This window comes from Dryobates pubescens, chromosome 35 (genome assembly GCF_014839835.1).
Source record: "Dryobates pubescens isolate bDryPub1 chromosome 35, bDryPub1.pri, whole genome shotgun sequence".
Lineage (NCBI taxonomy): Eukaryota > Metazoa > Chordata > Aves > Piciformes > Picidae > Dryobates > Dryobates pubescens.
The window spans coordinates 8,448,873-8,467,636 of record NC_071646.1 but is presented as its reverse complement, the minus strand read 5'-3'; the positions used below and the strand labels follow the sequence as shown (position 1 = coordinate 8,467,636).

Below are 18,764 nucleotides of genomic sequence, written 5' to 3'. Positions count from 1 at the left end.
CACCTGCCCGCTCCGTGGTCCTGGGCTTGTCACAGAGCTGGCATGTCCCACCCTGCTCCAGGGACTGTGGGTGGAAAACGCTTCCCCAGGGACAGGTTTCTAACTGCAAGCATGGGAAGCCCAGCCTGGGGAGGCAGGTCTCTTGGCACAGTGGAACACTGGGTTCAGCTCCTGGCTGAACAGGGGCTTTGGGCTTCCCCAGTGGTCCTGGCTTGCCCTGTGGCAGCAGTGGCAGAGGCTGCTCCTGTCTGTGGGGACACCTCTGTGCACTGCAGGATGCTGTGCCCAGGAATCAAAAGGGCTGGGCAGCACCCAGCACTCGTGACTGTGCCATAGAGGAATGAGGCTGGGGCAGGTGATAGCTATTGTGACCTGGTTCCTCCTGGCTGGTACACTGGCCCTGCCTGCCTCAGGGCCATAGCATGGCACAGCAGCCAGGGTGACGTGACGAGGGGGATGGGGCACACAGCCACCCTGCCCTTGCTGGCTCACAGGCTGAGGTAGTTCACCCATGTTTGTCACCATCTTGTCACATGAGATGGTTTGCTGCCAGGAACCAGGTTGTATGACAAGGACCTAGAGGAGGCTGTGTGATGCCAGGGTCTGCCCTGATCACACATTGCCCTGGGTTTGTGCCAGCCCATGTGTGGCACGGATGTAGCTGGCTCACCATAGTAGCAGCACTGGGCAAATAGATGCCAAGCTGTTGGACTGGCCTGGGGCTCCTCTGACAGCACAGAGCTAAACCCAGTGTGAACATATCCAGACAGGGTCCTATGTACTCCTGCCCAGGAGGCACCAGAAGGTAATTCACCAAATGCATCCCACAACTCTGCCTTGCCTCTTGGCATGTGTCCCTGGTGAATGTCTGTGTGCCAGGGGCTTGTGAAATGGCAGGGAAGGTGCTGTCACAGCTCTGCACCCTGTCTCAGACCCCTCCCCAGGCAGGAAATCCCTAGAGAGAGCGCAGCAGTACTTGGGTACCTGCCTGGGCTCTGCTCCATGCCCATGCAGACCGACTGGTCACTGCCTCTGCCCTCCCACTCTGGGAGAAGCTGTGCCAGCGGGTGATGAAGCCTGTGCTCCAAACCTGGCCAAGACACCCAGCACCTGCCTGGTGCGAGGGCCACGCCTCCCTCCCGAGCCGGGGGTGCCCCATGGCAGAGGGGGTGCCCAGAGCAGCGTTTCCAGGCCCTTGGCGGCGGGCAGAGCCCGGGGGTGGGGGGAGACCCGCAGCCCCGGGGTCCGCTCTGGCCCTGCTGGCTGTGTTTGCTTGGCAGCGGGCACCCAGCGAGCCTGCTGCTGCCGGCACACGGGCTGGGCAAACGGGAGCGAGGGAGGCTCCCGCGGGGCAGCGGCGGGCAGCGGCGGGCAGGGGCCCTGGCAATGATTAAACAGCCAGCCCAGATTTCCCGGCACGGCAGCGCGGGGCCGGGGCCTGCTGGCTCGCGTTATGCAAATCACCTGGAGCTGGGAGCTTGAACGTTTGGGGCTGGAATTCCCCTCGGGCCGCCGGCTCGCGTTACGCAGCCGGGGCTATAAAAGCGGCGGCAGGGGCAGGGCCCTGCCCATCGGCGCAGCCTCCTGGCACAGCAGCGGTGCCCGGCGGCCGGGCACGGCACGCTCCTGCTCCCTCACTGCCCTCGGGATTAGCTGCCCCTCCTGGGACTGCCAGCGCAGAAGGTACCAAAGCTTTTCCATCCGGGCTCTGCTGATGTCCCCCGGGCCGGGACGGCTGCTCTGCTGCCCTCTCCGTGCGTACCGGCGGTGCCCGCAGGTGCGCTGGGGCTCTGCTGCCCTCCTGCCCTCGCCGCGGCCGCCTGCGCCTTCGGGGGGCAGCGACGGAGCTCTGGAGGAGCCTCCACCGGCCTCCAGGTTTTGTCAAGCAAAGCAGGATTGAGCTCTTCCACAAGGGCCGGGCAGGGGCTTGGTCCCCTGCTGGCTGCTGTTGCTGGGATGTACTTCTTGCGACTGGTTGAGAGGACTTGGAGATGCCAGCACTGGGGACGGGAGTGGGCGGTGGGCAGGAGGCTGGTCCCGTCCCAGCACTGTTGTGCTATGGGGTTGGGGGTGCTGGGCGGCTGCGTGCCCTACCGTGCCCATCCCCGCGGAAGGGCTCTGCCACACCAGACCCTGCGAACCACCTGCGTGCTGTCCTTTTGTGCTGCTGAGGCCAGCTAGGGACAGCCCCAAGCATGGGGATGCTGTGTCCCTGCTTTGCTTTGGCTCAGCCTCTTTTGCTCCCAGCCCCAGGCTGGTGGTGAGTCAGGCCCCTGCCCTGGCCGGCGCTGGGCGGTGTTTCTGCACAAGTGACCTGAGAGGTGACGAAGGGTGGAGGGAGGGAGAGCTCAGCCTCACCCAGCCTAGCCCCGGGACAGCTGCGAGCCTGGGTCCCCCTCGCCCTTCTGGGGCCGCAGCTCACTGTCCCTCTCGGCACAGAGCTCGATGGCAGGATCCTGCGAGATCAGCAACGTCTTCTCCAACTACATCAGCGCCATGTACCAGCCAGATGAGGTGCAGCCCACCCTGGACGTGCTGGGACACCTTGGAGATGACAGTACCCTGGGGTTGAGCCTCCCCACCAGCCAGCCTCTGGCACAGAGCACAGGTAGGGCAGGAAGTGGTGGTGGCTGCGCAGGGAAGGAGGTGTGCAGGTCAGCAGCAGGGCAGTGCAGCTGACCTGGAAGAGCACTGCAAGGTCCTCCATCCCCAGCACATCCCAAGGGATGGGCTGCCAGGGCTTACCAGGAGAGCAGTTAAGAAGTACAGCCCTGGTGCTGAGGGTCCCACTCCACTGGTGGGACTGTCATAGGATGGTCCTGGGGGTGGCAAGGGCAGCAGAACAGGGCAGGTCCCAGCACAAATGGGACACACAGCACTGAAACCAGCCAAAGGGCTGAGGAGGGTCAGGTTGTTGCTGTCCCCCATGACAAAAGCAGGGCCGAGCAAGACCAGTGACTAGGGAGCAGGAGTTAAGTACTTGCTAGTCCCACAAGGCTGTGTGTTAGTCCCACTGTGCCCTGTGTGACAGCCAGGAGACCAGACCCGGTACCCAGCTGCAGCTGGCAGCCTGTGCATGGCACTCGGTGCAGGCATGGCTGCCCTGCCCCTGAGCCTCGCTCTCCATCCTCGCAGACAAGCCAGAGTGGTTCAGTGAGCTCCCATACTTCTGGAGCAAGGTGCAAGTGCTGGAGTGGATCAGCTACCACGTGGAGAAGAACAAGTACGATGCCAGCTCCATCGACTTCTCCTGCTGCAACATGGACGGGCACGCGCTCTGCCGCTGCTCCCGCGACCAGATGCGCCTCATCTTCGGGCCCCTGGGGGACGAGCTCTACGACCGCCTGCACGAGATCAGTGAGTGGCCCAGTGGCCCCTTTGTCCCCAGGCCATGAGCCTGAGACCACCTCCTGCCAGCCCGAGGAGTGCCTGTGGGAGGCAGCACCAGGGAGACTGCGCGGGGGGTGTGGGGGCACAGGGCAGAGCCCAGGCAGGGCTGAGCTCAGTTCACAGTAAGCAGCATTCCTCCCTGTAGCAAATAACCATCACTAATCTCAGTCCCCTCACCTCTGCAGCCTCTGATGAGCTGAACTGGATTATTGACCTGCTGGAAAAAGAGGATGTGACTTCCCAACAGCCCTTCCTAGACTCCAGCCACCTGGGTAAGAGAGGGGCCCTGACCAAGCCTTTTCCTTAGTGACCATGAGGTGGTGCAGGCACAGCCAACCCCTTCTGCCCTTCTCTGACCCTTCCAGAGCTGGGGAATCCCTGTGCCAAGGAATCCCTGGAGGACATGAAGCCCACAACCCCTTTCCTGCCCACAGACATCACCTGCTTCCCTGATGCCATGTCCCCAGGCAGCTCTGATGTCTCAGGTCAGTGTTTTGCCCTGTGGAAAACTCCCTTTGCTTTGTGCTGAGCTGGAAGATCAGTGGAGAGCTGCCCCACCATCAGGGGCGGGTTTGGGCCTTACAGGCTGCCTGCAGTGACCTGAGTCTGGGGGCCAGGGGGGAATCCAGTGGGAAGCATCTTAGAATGCCAGCATTTGGTGGCCTGAGCCCTGTTCCTTTGCCTCCAGGACCTGTGATGTTGCACAGTCCCAACTCCCAGGACTCCGGTGGAAGTGACCTTGACCTCGACCCCATGGAAGCAAAGCTCTTCTCTGACAGTGAGTTTTGGCTCCAGGCAGGAGCTGGGAGGGGAGGGCTTGCTGCAGAGCACATTGCATCTGGCAGCAATTTAGGGACAACATCCGAACACCCATCCCCACGCTGGGAAAGAGGCAGGGGCTGGGTTCTGTGCACCAGGGGTCAGTTTTCCTCTGTTGAGCATGGTCATGGTGCAGGCTCTGGGACAGGGCTGGGGTAGCCTGGGCTGCAGTGAGCTTGGGGGGAAGGGGTGGGTGGTGGCAGCTGAGTGAGGGTGACAGTCAGAGATCCTGGGCACTGAAAATTGTTCAGTATTGATCTCAGCTGGAGATGATCCTGGGGACATTAGGGATGCTTGGAAGCAGCAGGGTCAGGTGAAGGATGAGCACACTGCCCTAGGCATGGTGGCACAGATGAGGGTGGCATGAGGCTGGACAGAATGGGCAGACCTGACCTGCAGGGGATGGTTCTCGGGTGCCTGTGCCTGCAGCCTCTGCTCTCTCCCAGTGCCCCCACTACCTCCCTTCTGTGCTCTGGCTCTTGAGGAGGGCATCTCTGTGCCTGGGGAGGGCAGAGATGCAGCAGCAGGCTGTGCAGAGCGTGACCTGTCCCCTTGTCTGCACACAGATGACTTTGCAGGGAGCAAGAAAGGGGACAGCAAACACGGCAAGCGGAAACGGGGCCGGCCCCGAAAGCTCAGCAAGGAGAGCAGAGACTGCCTGGAGAGCAGGAAGAGCAAGCACTGTACGTGAGCCTGCAGCCTGCTAGCTGCCTACTGCGGGGCTCCCTGCTGGGCAAGGGGCAGGACAGGCCACATCTGCTGGCCATGACCTTGGGCAGGGGGATTCAGGGAGATCCAGAAAGCAGGGAAGCTATACAAACTCACTGTCCTCTTCCAGCCCCAAGAGGTACCCACCTGTGGGAGTTCATCCGGGACATCCTGATCCACCCCGAGCTGAACGAGGGGCTGATGAAGTGGGAGGACCGGCGGGAGGGCGTCTTCAAGTTCCTGCGCTCGGAGGCGGTGGCGCAGCTCTGGGGCCAGAAGAAGAAGAACAGCAGCATGACCTATGAGAAGCTGAGCCGGGCCATGCGGTGAGTGCCCTGCCCTGCCCCGGGCTGGGAGCAGCCCCCAGCGCCGGGCCAGACCCTTCCGCGCCCTGCAGCCGCTCCCTGGCAGGCTGCAGGCAGAGCCCCGGTTCCACCTCCCTCTGCCGCAGGTATTACTACAAGAGAGAGATCCTGGAGAGGGTCGACGGCCGGCGGCTGGTCTACAAGTTCGGGAAGAACTCCAGCGGCTGGAAGGAGGAGGAGGTTCTCAGCAGGAAGGATCTGTAGGAGTCTGGGATGAGCTGGGGGCCGACAGGCCCCTCAGGGCCAGCCCTGAGACAGGCTTCCTGGCAGGGAGCTTTGCCTGCAGCTGTGCCTGGAGGCTGCTGCCCTGTGCAGGCTGTGGGACTCTGCCCCTTGCGTGGGCACTGAGGTGGTGCCTCGGCTCCGGTAGGTTTCTGCAAGCTGCTCTTTCCCTGGCTCGATTTGCACCTCCAGTGGCAGCCACGGGGACTTTGGCTGCTTCCAAGCCTGGACAAACACAAACGGGAAGAGAAGTTCAAGTGGCAGCTGGCAGCACAGTGAGAGCCCAGCACGTCTCCTGTTGTCACCCACCTGGGCAGAGGGGCAGCACCACCCTGCCACCTCTGACCAGACAGACTTGTCCCAGCTGTGGGGTCCTCCCCCATCACTGCTTGTGCCCTGCTGAAGGCAGCCCCATCCTGTTCTCTCCATGTGGGACGGGTGAGGCCCTCCCTGTGCAGCAGCTTCCCAGTGTGGCAGCTACTGGGAGAAGATGGGAACATGGTGGATATTCTCTTGGCCCTGTAGAGCACTCAGAGGGGAGAGGACTGAGGACAGCAGGGCCACATGGCACTTCTGTGTCTGCAGACAGGCCCTGCCCCCAAAAGCAGCTTCTAATTTATGTAAGACCAGAAAAAAAAGGCAGAATGAATGTACAGATCTATTTTTTCACGAGCAAGATGTTGCTGTGTGAGCTATGCTTTGTGGGGCACACAAGAGTCTTGTAGCAGGTGGTGATGCTCAGCTGGACTGAAGCAATGTCCCAGGGGTACAGACTGGCTCTGTGCCAGCCACAGGAGGAGGATGCCAGCCCATCCAGGCACCTAGCAGGTGCCTGTGGGTTCCTTCTTTTCAAAATGGGAGCATAAAAGGAATAAATGGTTGCTTGGTTGGGTTTTTTGTACCTCCCTGTCATGTCAATTTGTTTTTCTTAAAGACATGGGGACCAGACTCATGTTCCCTGGGATGTCCCTTTGCATGAACCCTGCTTGCCACCATCCCTCCTGCCTGTCAGGGCTTGGTCCTGCCTGGGCATCCTGGCACAGGGTCACGGAGTCTTCTGTAGGATGAGGTGAGCTGCTCATCCCTGGGCTGGTGGGAGGTGTGGTGGCCTTGCCTCAAAGCCAGCCATGCAGGGGCATCTGACCTCCACTGCCAAGCCTTGGCCCTTCTGAGCATGCTCCAGATACCCATATCTGGCACTCACCTTTGCAGAGCACCAGCTCCAAGACAGAAGCAAATTCCTGCTCCCAGAGCCCAGGCTGCTGTGAGCTGGTGGGGGTTGCTCTCTCAGCTCCAGTCTGCCTATTTGGGAGCCTCAGGACCACATCTTCAGGGGGATTAGGGGGACTAAGGCATGGCAGTGTTGACAGCCCAAGCACACTACCTACCTGCTCCTGCTTGATGGCAACACTGACAATCCTCAGCTAGCCCAGCCAGGAGTATGCAGGGAGGGTGTCCCAGGGAGCTGAGAGGATCTCTCCAACCCACAGGACATGTCTGTGGGGCAGCAAGAAGTCATTCATGGGGTTGGAGGCCAAGCAGACTCTCAGATATGTCCCTGCCATGAGCTTGGCAAGCAGTGGTCCACCTATCACCCCCAGGTGTGCAGTGCATTCAGGATGAGTTGTTCTGAGTGCTGCTAGGCACCAGAGGATCTTGTTGCCACCCTAACCTCTTGCTGCTGTACAGGACCCCTCTGAATGTGGCATGCAGGGCACAGCACTGATCAGCTCCTGGTCACCCAAAAGGCTCTGAGAGACCTCTTCTGAGTTTGGAGCTTGCTCAGATCTGCAGGCCACATCCTTCTGAGCTTCAGGCAGTGCCTGGAGTGACAAAGCAGAGAACCATCCCACCAGGGGGATGGTGGGGGAGCTTTTGGGATGCCCCTAGGCAGTAAGAGTGCCTTGCAAAGCCTGAGATGCCTTTTTAGCAGAGCCTCTGGTCCATGACTGCTCTTCCTTACTGCTGGAGATGTGATGCAGCTAAAATCCACCCACCCCACCTGCAAGAGTGGCTCCCAATGCCAGAGAGAACCAAGCCCTTCAAGGCAAGGTCCCACCATGCTGTCCCCCCTGGGCTGTCCTGGCTGCAGCAGCTGCAGCTGCCCCCAGTCTGCTTGAACTCTGCCTGAGGGTGAGGCTGGGGGCTCAGACTATCCCTGCTGCTGAGCCACTGTGCTGCCCAAGCCCCTGCCTCACCAGGATGGATAAAAAGCGATGGGTCCAAGAGCTATGGGAACTGCAGACCCTGTTGCAAGTCTCCCCTTCTGCTTTCAAACTCCCAGTGGCCATGGCCCTGGGCACCCTGCTGGCAGCCCCCAGGCTCAGCAACAGCTGAAGGACCTCCTGGAGATGGTGCAGTGGCTTTGCCCGGGGCAGGGGGTGCCCAGCAGCCAGGTCCAACCTCTTTTGGGTGGCTTCATCTGCTGTGTAAATAAGGAGTTGCCTTCCTGTTCCAGCTGAGAGGTCTGGGTTCCTGTGGCCATGCCATGCTCTGCCCATCCTTTCAATGCAGCAGGACACAGGACTAGGTCTGCAGTCATGCAAAATCCTGGGCACGACAAAAATCATCTGGAAGCCCTCATGTGCTGCCTTCTGGCAAGCTGGCCTGGAGCTGTGCTGCTCACAGGTCCACCTGCTGAGATGAGGCCAGCAAGGCTGTCCTGTGAGACAAGAAGAGGTCTCAGTGCCTGGCTGTGAACCAGAAGCCAGTCCCTGGTCTGGGCTGCAGCCAGACCTCTGTCACGTTCCTTGCATAACCTTCCCTAGGGAACAGGTTTTCCCGGCTGGTGTCTGCCGGCTCCAGCGAGGGGAGGCTGCCCCAGGCCCATCCCTTGCAGCTGCTGCAAGGAGCAGGCTGGATGGGGACCATGCTGATGCTCAGGACGGCCACGCAGGTGTGGGAAGGCATCGGGAGGGTGCTTGGGGACACTCAGCCTGTCCCGGGAGGGGTCACAGCGAGCAGGGCAAGCCCAGCCCCAGCCCGGGTCCCGCAGGAGCCGGCTGCTGGCTGCTGTCCCTCGGGCTGGGGTTTGTGGGCGAGGTGTTTGCTCTCATCAATAGATAACCGCTGCAGGCTGGCAGGAGAAGGCAGCACTTTGTCACGCAGCCTGCTGCTCTGCCAAGCACACCTTGTTTGCCCAGGCAGTTTCACTTCTTCCCCGCTGTGGTTTGTTACCTAACTGTCCCGGGACAATGTTTAACCAGCTCGGCAGCAGCAGGGACCTGTCTGCCCTGCCCCCACCCGCCCTTGCTCTCCCCGTGCCCACCACTGCCACCCAGCTGCCATCACCAAGCTGGGAGGCTTAGGGTACAGGCTGGGTGGTCCATAGACCCCTCAGCTGTATGAGCACCACTCTGTGCCAGGAGAGAAGAAAGAGGCAGGCAAGAGCACAGGAGCAGAAGGAGCACAGGCCTGGGCTGGGGCACCAGATCCTGCAGCTTCCCATGAAGTCTGTGTGGGGCAAAGAGCCAAGGAAGACTGGAGGAGGGTGAGCGAGCCCAGACTCCCTCCTGTGCACCCCTAGCAAACACTCAGGGGGATCCCTGCAGTCACCCCCATGCCCATGCTGAGCCTCACACACTCACCCCCACCACCCAGTGCTGGCACAGCAGAGATTTGTTTGTGGTTGTTTAAATCTCCCTGGAGCTGCCTGGCCATGGCAAGCATGGCAGAGCATGGAGAGAAAGGATTTTCCTGCAAAACCTCCTCTCCTCACACACAGAACCTCCTCTCCTCACACACAAACCTCCTCTCCTCACACACAAACCTCCTCTTCTCACACACAAACCTCCTCTCCTCACACACAAACCTCCTCTCCTCACACACAAACCTCCTCTCCTCACACACAAACCTCCTCTCCTCACACACAAACCTCCTCTCCTCACACACAAACCTCCTCTCCTCACACACAAACCTCCTCTCCTCACACACAGAACCTTCTCTCCTCACACACAGAACCTCCTCTCCTCACACACAAACCTCCTCTCCTCACACACAGAACCTTCTCTCCTCACACACAAACCTCCTCTCCTCACACACAAACCTCCTCTCCTCACACACAAACCTCCTCTCCTCACACACAAACCTCCTCTCCTCACACACAAACCTCCTCTCCTCGCACACCTATGCTGGGGTTTGCTGGGAGACCCTTCCTGGCAGGTAAGCTCAGGCTGAACATGCTCCTGATACAGTTCCCACAGAAGTCTCTTGATTGCCTTCCAAGTTTGAGCATTGAAGTTGGATTTCTGCCCACTAAGAGGCTCTGCATAGGCACAGGAGCCACAGCTGATCCCTGGTCCTGGTTAGGGAAGAGGAGGGCAGTTTTCCCTGGCCAGTGCTTATCTAGGACCTGGGGACCCAAAGCAGGCTGCTGTGGCTGAAATGTGGCCAGTGTGGGGGCAGAGGGATGGGTGAGGGGAGAGGGTTTGGCTGGAGCAGCCAGAAGGTGTCCAGTAGCCCACAGGCCAGGCCATGAACTGCCCCTGAGCACAGCAGCCTGACCTGACTTTCCAGCTGAGCCGGACTGGGGCAGCCCTGCAGTGGGTCAGGGTGGGTGGGAATGTGGTGGGGATGGGGGCAGAGGCCACCTCCGTGGGATCTGCTGCTCTCCCTCCACTCCCACTGCCCTTTCTTCATGCTCCCTGCAGTCCCTGCTGGCTCTCAGCCTCTCCTACCCTCCTGTCTCTGGTCAGCACCAGCGAGCAGCCATGGAGTGAGTGGTGGTGTGGTGTCCCCGCTGCCCTCCCATGGCCATGTGCAAGGGAGCTGCCAGCAGCACAACAGTGGAGCCTGGCCATAGCAGAGAGATGATGCTCAACAGGGCTGACTGCAGGGGGTTGGACTGGATGAGCTTTGGAGGTCCCTTCCAACCCAGACTATTCCATGATTCTATTACAAGGCTTGAGGAGACAGCCCAGGTCTGGGGCCAAGGCAGCATCTGACCCAGAAAGAAAATTAGCTCCCCATAGCCAATGTCCTCTTTCCTCAGGGGAAACATTCCTTTGCTGGGGCATTTCTTTGGTGTATCCTCCCTGGGGTCTGGGTGGGAATCATCCCTTCAGACTCTGGCAAGAAGCTTACAGAAAGAAGACTAAATGTCTGGGTCTGCTCACCCTGAAAACATCCAAGCGAAAGCTTGTGGGAGATGTTCCCTGCAGCTGGACCAGAAACCCTCTCCCTGCTGGTTTCACCTAGCACTGCCCTTGCCAGTCCCTGCTCAGCCCCAGGCTCACCCAGCCTAATGTGCCAAACTAATGACCACCTGGCATCACTACACCTGGACAAGCTTCCTCTTCTCCACACTAAACAGCCTCAGGTGCCTTAGCTGCTCCTCACCAGCCCTGCTCTCCCTCCCCAGCTTTGTTGCCCTTCTCTGGACCCCTCCAGTCTCTCAATGTCTTCTTAGAATGAGGGGCACTAAACTGCACCCAGCACTCAAGGTGTGGCCCACCAGTGCCAAGCACGATCCCTGCCCTTGGCATACCCCTGAGCCAGCCTGGGAGCAGCTGGGGGCAGTGCCCAGGGATGCAGAGCAGGGCAGCCAGCACCACAAGAGGGGCTGTGCCCTGGGGACACATCCACTGAGATGGGCCCTAGCTACATCCCGAGGCCCAGGGGCACTGCATGGGAGATCTCTGCAGTGCCTGCAGCAAATGAAGGGTGCAGGACAGCTGCACAGCTGCACAGCTGCAGGCTGCAGCCCTGGGAGGGGTCTGGCGGATGCAGCTCCAGGGGCCGCGCTGAGGGCAAGGCAGCAAAGGCTGCTGGGGGCGCTGCTGTAGGGGGGAGGGGTCAAACGCCTGCCTTTCTGGGAGCTGGGTTACGTCGGGGGGGTTGTTGCTCAGGTGTGATGTGGAGGGCAGAGTTATTGCCCAGGGCTGTGCTGGCGGGGGCTCAGGGCAGCCTGCTGCCACGGCAGGCTCACACCAAGCCTGCTTTCGGGGCTGGACTGGCACGGCTGGGGCTGGGCAGGGCACCCGGGGCTGCCTCCCTCTTCCCCAGGGTAACAGCTCCCAAACAAAGCTGCCAAACAAAGCTGCCTCCTGCCTCCTACCTCAGCAGTTTATTTGCTAATGCCTTCCAGCAGTAGCTGCCCTGGGGGCGCCTCCTTGCCCAGGGGAGCTACCTGTTGGCGGCAACTCATCTGTTCAAGCCTGGGCTGTTGGTTGTTAAACAAGACTGTGGGAGCGGGAATTCTGCTCTGGTGGCTGCCTGAAACCAGCAACAGCAGGTGGCCAGTGGGGTAGGCGTGCTGGGGAGCACCCCCAGGGCATGGGGGTACAACCCTGGGGTAAGCCACATGCCTCTGCCTGCCTGCACTCATCTTCCCCTTCCCTTGTGGGCAGCACTGCATCCAGGCTTCTGCATCCTATCCATGCTTGGCCTCCAGCCACAGCTCCTAGGGCTCTGCATCAGGAGGTCCTCCATTTGCCTCACCAGTGTGCCAGCACAGCCAGTATGGCACTGAGGGGTTCAGGTTTCCCAGACACTTGGCTCCTGGTTGCCCCCTGGTTGCCCCAGTGGTGTTTCAGCAGCAGGCATCTTCCCTGCTGCCTGGCAGCAAAGCAGAAGTTGCCCTGGGGAGGGCTTGTGCCAGCCCCATCTGCCCTGTCCCTGCTGCTTCCCTGGGACCATGGCTCTGGAGGCAGCTTGGCTGTGCTGCACCTTTGTGAGTGCCCCTGGCCACATCTACTGGTCCCTGCTGCTGGGGACAGACTCAGGGACCTGCTCCAGCCCCAGCCTTGCTCCCTGCTCCCTGGCAGAAGCTTCCCCTCCTGCAGAAAAGGTCAGATCCCAGCCTGCCCAGGTCAGACATTTGACCCTAGGCCCCTGGCATCCTTAAAAGGGTGGCACTCATGGGTCTGCTTGGGTGGATGTTTTCCAGCTTCCTCTCTTCCTTCCACCACTGCCACCAAAGTGCCAATCCTGCTCCACTGTGAAACAAAAGAAATGTGCAGCATATTCTTGGCTCCTGGGCAGCTCTACCCTTTGTTAGTTACCAAACATCACACAGAGCCTGGCACTGCAGAGGGAGTTGCTGGGACAGGCTGTGAGCTGGAGAGCATCAGCTGAAGGCATCAGCAGAACTGAAGGCATCAGCAGAACTGATGGCATCAGCCAGTGAGGCTGCCCGGGGTAGCTGCAACCCAGCTGCTATCACACTTGCACTGCACTGCCCTAAACCAAGGCCTCCTGAGAGCTCTGCCCTCTCAGAGGCCAGCACACAGCTCCTGCTGAGCAGATCACACAGAGCCAAGCCCCAGAGTCCCCTGGCACGGCACCAGGATGTGGTGATGAAAGCACACAGGGCTGGGGATAGCTGCAGGCACTGTGGGGCACAGAGCTGTGTTCACTCCTGGGCTGCAGCTCCCAGCTGCTATTTGCTTTCCACCAGGATGCTGAGATTCCTTTTGCACTGAAGTCTCTGGCAGCCCTGAGCTGCTCCTTCCCACCAAGCCATGGCTCTGTGCTCACCTTCATACTGCCAGCTGAGAGTCCTGGCAGCACACTGAGCAGGAGCAGGCAGCACACTGAGGAGCAGCAGGCAGCACATTGAGCAGGAGCAGGCAGCACACAGCACACAGCAGGAGCTGCAGGCAGCACACTGAGGAGCAGAAGGCAGCACACTGAGCAGGAGCAGGCAGCACATTGAGGAGCTGCAGGCAGCACACTGAGCAGGAGCAGGCAGCACATTGAGGAGCTGCAGGCAGCACACTGAGCAGGAGCAGGCAGCACATTGAGGAGCTGCAGGCAGCACACTGAGCAGGAGCTGCAGGCAGCACACTGAGGAGCAGCAGGCAGCCCACTGAGCAGCAGCAGGCAGCACACTGAAGGAGTTTCAGGTAGCACACTGAGGAGCTACAGGCAGCACACTGAGCAGCAGCAGGCAGCACACTGAGGAGCTGCAGGCAGCACACTGAGCAGCAGCAGGCAGCACACTGAGCAGGAGCAGGCAGCACACTGAGCAGCAGCAGGCAGCACACTGAGGAGCTGCAGGCAGCACAGTGAAGGAGTTTCAGGCAGCACACTGAAGGAGCTGCAGGCAGCACACTGAAGGAGTTTCAGGCAGCACACTGAGCAGCAGCAGGCAGCACACTGAGGAGCTGCAGGCAGCACACTGAAGGAGTTTCAGGCAGCACACTGAAGGAGTTTCAGGCAGCACACTGAGCAGCAGCAGGCAGCACACTGAGGAGCTACAGGCAGCACACTGAGCAGGAGCAGGCAGTACACTGAAGGAGTTTCAGGCAGTACACTGAAGGAGTTTCAGGCAGCACACTGAAGGAGCTGCAGGCAGCACACTGAAGGAGTTTCAGGCTGCACACTGAGGAGCTGCAGCCTCCCAACCGTTCTGTCCCCAGCTCACCAAGACACTGAGCTGCTCTCAAGTCAGCCTGGCCATGCCCAGCCTGATGCAGCAGGATGCTGCCCCAGGACCCTGCCTTGTCCTGATGCAGCATCCCAGCACAGGAATACCAGCAGAGAGGAAGGAACAGGGTATGAAGTAAGAGGGAAGGAAGATGAGCAGTGGTGTCCAGAATACCTGGGAGAAGGTGGGAGCTGGGAGACAGGAGGTGCCCCCTCTGCTGCAGTGTTCCTGGGCACCAGAGAAGCCAGGTAGGAGGGGAACCATCTGCTGAGTGTTTCCCCAGTGGTGAGAGGTGAGAGCAGCCTCCTCTGAGCACTGCCAGAAGAGCTCTGGGGTGTTCCTGGCCTCCAGCACCCAGGATGGCATCAGGGCTGCTGGTGGCCAGCAGTGTCACAGGGCACCTGGGGAGAAGCTGAGGCCATCCCACAGGCATGTGGCACCCTGGGGAGGCATGGGCAGGGCAGGGCTGCTGTGGCAGAGACTGCTTCTGGCATGGCTCAAGGAGATGTGGACCAGAGATGGAAGAGCTGCCAATGAAATGTCCAACTGGTAGTATGGCATGGCATGGTCTGGCATGGTCTGGCATGGCATGGTATGGTATGGTATGGCATGGCATGGCATGGCATGGTATGGTATGCTATGGTATAGAATAGAATAGAATAGAATAGAATAGAATAGAATAGAATAGAATAGAATAAACCAGGTTGGAAGAGACCTTCAAGATCATCGTGTCCAACCCATCATCCAACACCACCCAATCAACTAACCCATAGCACCAAGCATCCTGTCAAGCCTCGCCCTGAACATCCCCAGGGACGGCAACCCCACCACCTCCCCAGGCAGCCCATTCCAGTGGGCAATCACTCTCTCTGTGTAAAACTTCCTCCTAACCTCCAGCCTAAACCTCCCCTGGTGCAGCCTGAGACTGTGTCCTCTTGTTCTGGTACTGGCTGCCTGGGAGAAGAGACCAACCTCTGCCTGTCTACAACCTCCCTTCAGGTAGTTGCAGAGAGCAATAAGGTCACCCCTGAGTCTCCTCCTCTCCAGGCTAAGCAACCCCAGCTCCCTCAGTCTCTCCTCACAGGGCTGTGTTCCAAGCCCCTCACCAGCTTTGCTGCCCTTCTCTGGACACCTTTCAGCAGCTCAACCTCCTTCCTGAACTGAGAGGCCCAGAACTGGACACAGGACTCAAGGTGTGGCCTAACCAGTGCAGTGTCCAGGGGCACAATGACCTCCCTGCTCCTGCTGGCCACACTGTTCCTGATGCAGGCCAGGATGCCACTGGCCCTCCTGGCTGCCTGGGCACACTGCAGGCTCATGTTCAGCCTACCATCAACCAGCACCCCCAGGTCCCTCTCTGCCTGGCTGCTCTCAGCCACTCTGCCCCCAGCCTGTAGCTCTCCTGGGGTTGCTGTGGCCAATGTGCAGCACCTGGCACTTGGATGTGTTCAATCTCCTGCCCTTGGACTCTGCCCTTCTGTCCAGCCTGTCCAGGTCCCTCTGCAGAGCCTCTCTGCCCTCCAGCAGATCAACTCCTGCCCCCAGCTTGGTGTCATCAGCACATTTACTGCTGATGGACTCGATGCCCTCCTCCAGATCATCAATAAAGATGTTAAAGAGCATGGGGCCCAGCACTGATCCCTGGGGCACACCACTGGTGCCTGGCTGCCAGCTGGCTGTGGCACCATTCACCACCACTCTCTGGGCTCAGCCTCCAGCCAGTTCCTAACCCAATGCAGTGTGCTCCCATCCAAGCCATGGGCTGACAGCTTGGCCAGGAGTTTGCTGTGGGGGACGGTGTCAAAGGCCTTGCTGAGGTCCAGGTAGACTACATCCACAGCCTGCCCCACATCCACCAGGCAGTCACCTGATCATAGAAGGAGATCAGGTTGGTCAGGCAGGACCTGCCCTTCCTAAACCCATGCTGGCTGGGCCTGATCCCTTGGCCATCCTGGAAGTTCTGTGTGATTGCACTCAAGATGCCCTGTTCCATAACCTTGCCTGGCACTGAGGTCAGGCTGACAGGCCTGGAATTCCCTGGCTCATCCAACCGGCCCTTCCTGTGGATGGGCACCACGTTGGCAGCTTCCAGTCCTCTGGGACCTCTCCAGTGAGCCAGGACTGGTGAAAAATGATGGAGAGGGCTTGGCAGCTCATCTGCCAGCTCTCTCAGCACCCTAGGATGGATCCCATCTGGCCCCATGGACTTGTGGGGCTCCAAGCTGCTGAGGAGAGCTCCAATCTCCTGCTCATGGAACATAGGGAAAATGTGCAGCTCCCTGGCTCCTTCTGCCAGCTCTGCAGGGCAGCTGTCTGGAAGACATTCTGTCCTGCTAGTAAAAACTGAGGCAAAGAAGGTGTTAAGTACCTCTGCCTTTCCTTCATCCTTTTTACAATGTTCCGCTCCGTGTCCACCAAGGAGTGGACATTGTATGGCATGGCACGGTATGGTATGGTATGGCACGGTATGGTATGGCACAGTATGGTATGCCATGGTATGGTATGGCACGGTATGGTATGGTATGGCATGGCATGGTATGGCATGGCATGGTATGGTATGGTATGGCATGGTATGGTATGGTATGGCATGGCATGGTATGGCATGGCATGGTATGGCATGGTATGGTATGGCATGGCATGGCATGGTATGGTATGGTATGGTATGGTATGGTATGGTATGGTATGGTATGGTATGGTATGGTATGGTATGGTATGGCATGGCATGGCATGGTATTGCATTGTATGGCATGGCATGGCATGGTATGGTATGGTATGGCATTGTATGGCATGGCATGGCATGGCATGGTATTGTATGGTATGGTATGGTATGGTATGGTATGGTATGGTATGGTATGGTATGGTATGGTATGGTATGGTATGGCATTGTATGGTATGGCATGGCATGGCATGGTATTGCATTGTATGGCATGGCATGGCATGGTATGGCATGGCATGGTATGGTATGGTATGGTATGGTGTATGGTATGGTATGGTATGGTATGGTATGGTATGGTATGGCATGGCATGGCATGGTATTGCATTGTATGGCATGGCATGGCATGGTATGGTATGGTATGGTATGGTATGGTATGGTATGGTATGGTATGGTATGGTATGGCATTGTATGGCATTGTATGGCATTGTATGGTATGGCATGGCATGGCATGGTATGGTATGGTATGGTATGGTATGGTATGGTATGGCATTGTATGGCATTGTATGGTATGGCATGGCATGGCATGGTATGGTATGGTATGGTATGGTATGGTATGGTATGGTATGGTATGGTATGGCATGGCATGGCATGGTATTGCATTGTATGGCATGGCATGGCATGGTATGGTATGGTATGGTATGGTATGGTATGGTATGGTATGGTATGGTATGGTATGGCATTGTATGGCATTGTATGGTATGGCATGGCATGGCATGGTATGGTATGGTATGGTATGGTATGGTATGGTATGGTATGGTATGGTATGGTATGGTATGGTATGGTATGGCATTGTATGGCATTGTATGGTATGGCATGGCATGGCATGGTATTGCATTGTATGGCATGGCATGGCATGGTATGGTATGGCATTGTATGGCATGGCATGGCATGGCATGGTATTGTATGGTATGGTATGGATGGCATGGCATGGCATGGTATGGCATGGCATGGCATGGTATGGCATGGTATGGCATGGTATGGTATGGCATGGCATGGCATGGCATGGCATGGTATGGCATGCAATGGTATGGCATGGCATGGCATGGTATGGTATGGCATGGTATGGTATGGCATGGCATGGTATGGCATGGTATGGCATGGTATGGTATGGTATGGTATGGCATGGCATGGTATGGTATGGTATGGCATGGCATGGTATGGTATGGTATGGTATGGTATGGTATGGTATGGTATGGTATGGCATGGCATTGTATGGTATGGCATGGCATGGCATGGTATTGCATTGTATGGCATGGCATGGCATGGCATGGTATTGTATGGTATGGTATGGATGGCATGGCATGGTATTGTATGGTATGGTATGGATGGCATGGCATGGCATGGCATGGCATGGCATGGTATTGTATGGTATGGTATGGTATGGATGGCATGGCATGGCATGGCATGGCATGGCATGGTATGGTATGGCATGGCACGGTATGGTATGGCATGGTATGGCATGGCATGGCATGGCATGGTATGGTATGGCATGGCACGGTATGGTATGGCATGGTATGGCATGGCATGGTATGGTATGCTATGGTATGGTATGGCATGGCATGGTACGGTATGGTATGGTTTGGCATGGCATGGTTTGCTATTTCCTTGCTTTCCCTCCAGACACAGGCAGCAGAGCTGTGCCATGGCAGTGCCCCTGCCAGAGCAGGAGCTGTGTGCTCTGCCTCAGCTGTGCCCCTGCTGCAGACAGGGCTGGCAGTGCCCTGCTGAGCTGTGGCACTGAGCACCAGGCCTGCTCCTGCATCAGTTCTGCCCCAGAGCCTCGGGGCAAAGCTCTGCTTGGCATGGGGCTGGCACAGCCTCCTCCTTCTCCTAAGGATCTCCTGTCTGGGCTGAGCTGAGGATCTGTGCTGCTCCCAGCACCAAGCCCTTGGTGTCCCAGCCCCTGCCCCTGTCCAGGGCACCACCCCCGGGGCAGCAGGCTCTGTGCCATCACAGCACAGCAAGGTGCTGCCCACCTGCTGCCGTCCTGCGCTGCCCACAGTCTGCTGCCCACAGAGGCCCTGTGCATCCAGCTGGCCACAGGGCAGCCGTGGCAGCTCCCGGGGCCCCTCCAGGCTCTGCCGTGCGCAGCACTCCTCTGGCTCTTGCCTGCAGGGCTGCAGGGAGCAAGCCCAGGCCTGAGCCTGCTCTGGGGCAGACGGTGGAGAGGGTGGAG

General features: G+C 58.7%; 1 protein-coding gene across 1 annotated transcript; it reads left to right on the top strand.

Annotated features, from left to right (window-relative positions):
• Positions 1-2,437: 2,437 nt before the first annotated feature.
• On the top strand, positions 2,438-6,004 carry ELF3 (E74 like ETS transcription factor 3). Its single transcript, XM_054176280.1, has 8 exons — positions 2,438-2,608; positions 3,136-3,357; positions 3,576-3,662; positions 3,756-3,875; positions 4,079-4,168; positions 4,776-4,892; positions 5,048-5,243; positions 5,369-6,004. Exons 1-8 carry the CDS (start codon positions 2,446-2,448, stop codon positions 5,484-5,486), a joined length of 1,113 nt encoding a protein of 370 aa, XP_054032255.1. The 5' UTR covers positions 2,438-2,445; the 3' UTR covers positions 5,487-6,004.
• Positions 6,005-18,764: the final 12,760 nt, after the last annotated feature.

Excerpts from the sequence above, each read along its gene's own strand:
- ELF3 (XM_054176280.1), top strand. The coding sequence starts at position 2,446 with ATGGCAGGATCCTGCGAGATCAGCAACGTCTTCTCCAACTACATCAGC. Across the intron at positions 2,609-3,135 it reads GCCTCTGGCACAGAGCACAG|ACAAGCCAGAGTGGTTCAGT; the intron begins GTAGGGCAGGAA and ends CCATCCTCGCAG. Across the intron at positions 4,169-4,775 it reads AGCAAAGCTCTTCTCTGACA|ATGACTTTGCAGGGAGCAAG; the intron begins GTGAGTTTTGGC and ends GTCTGCACACAG.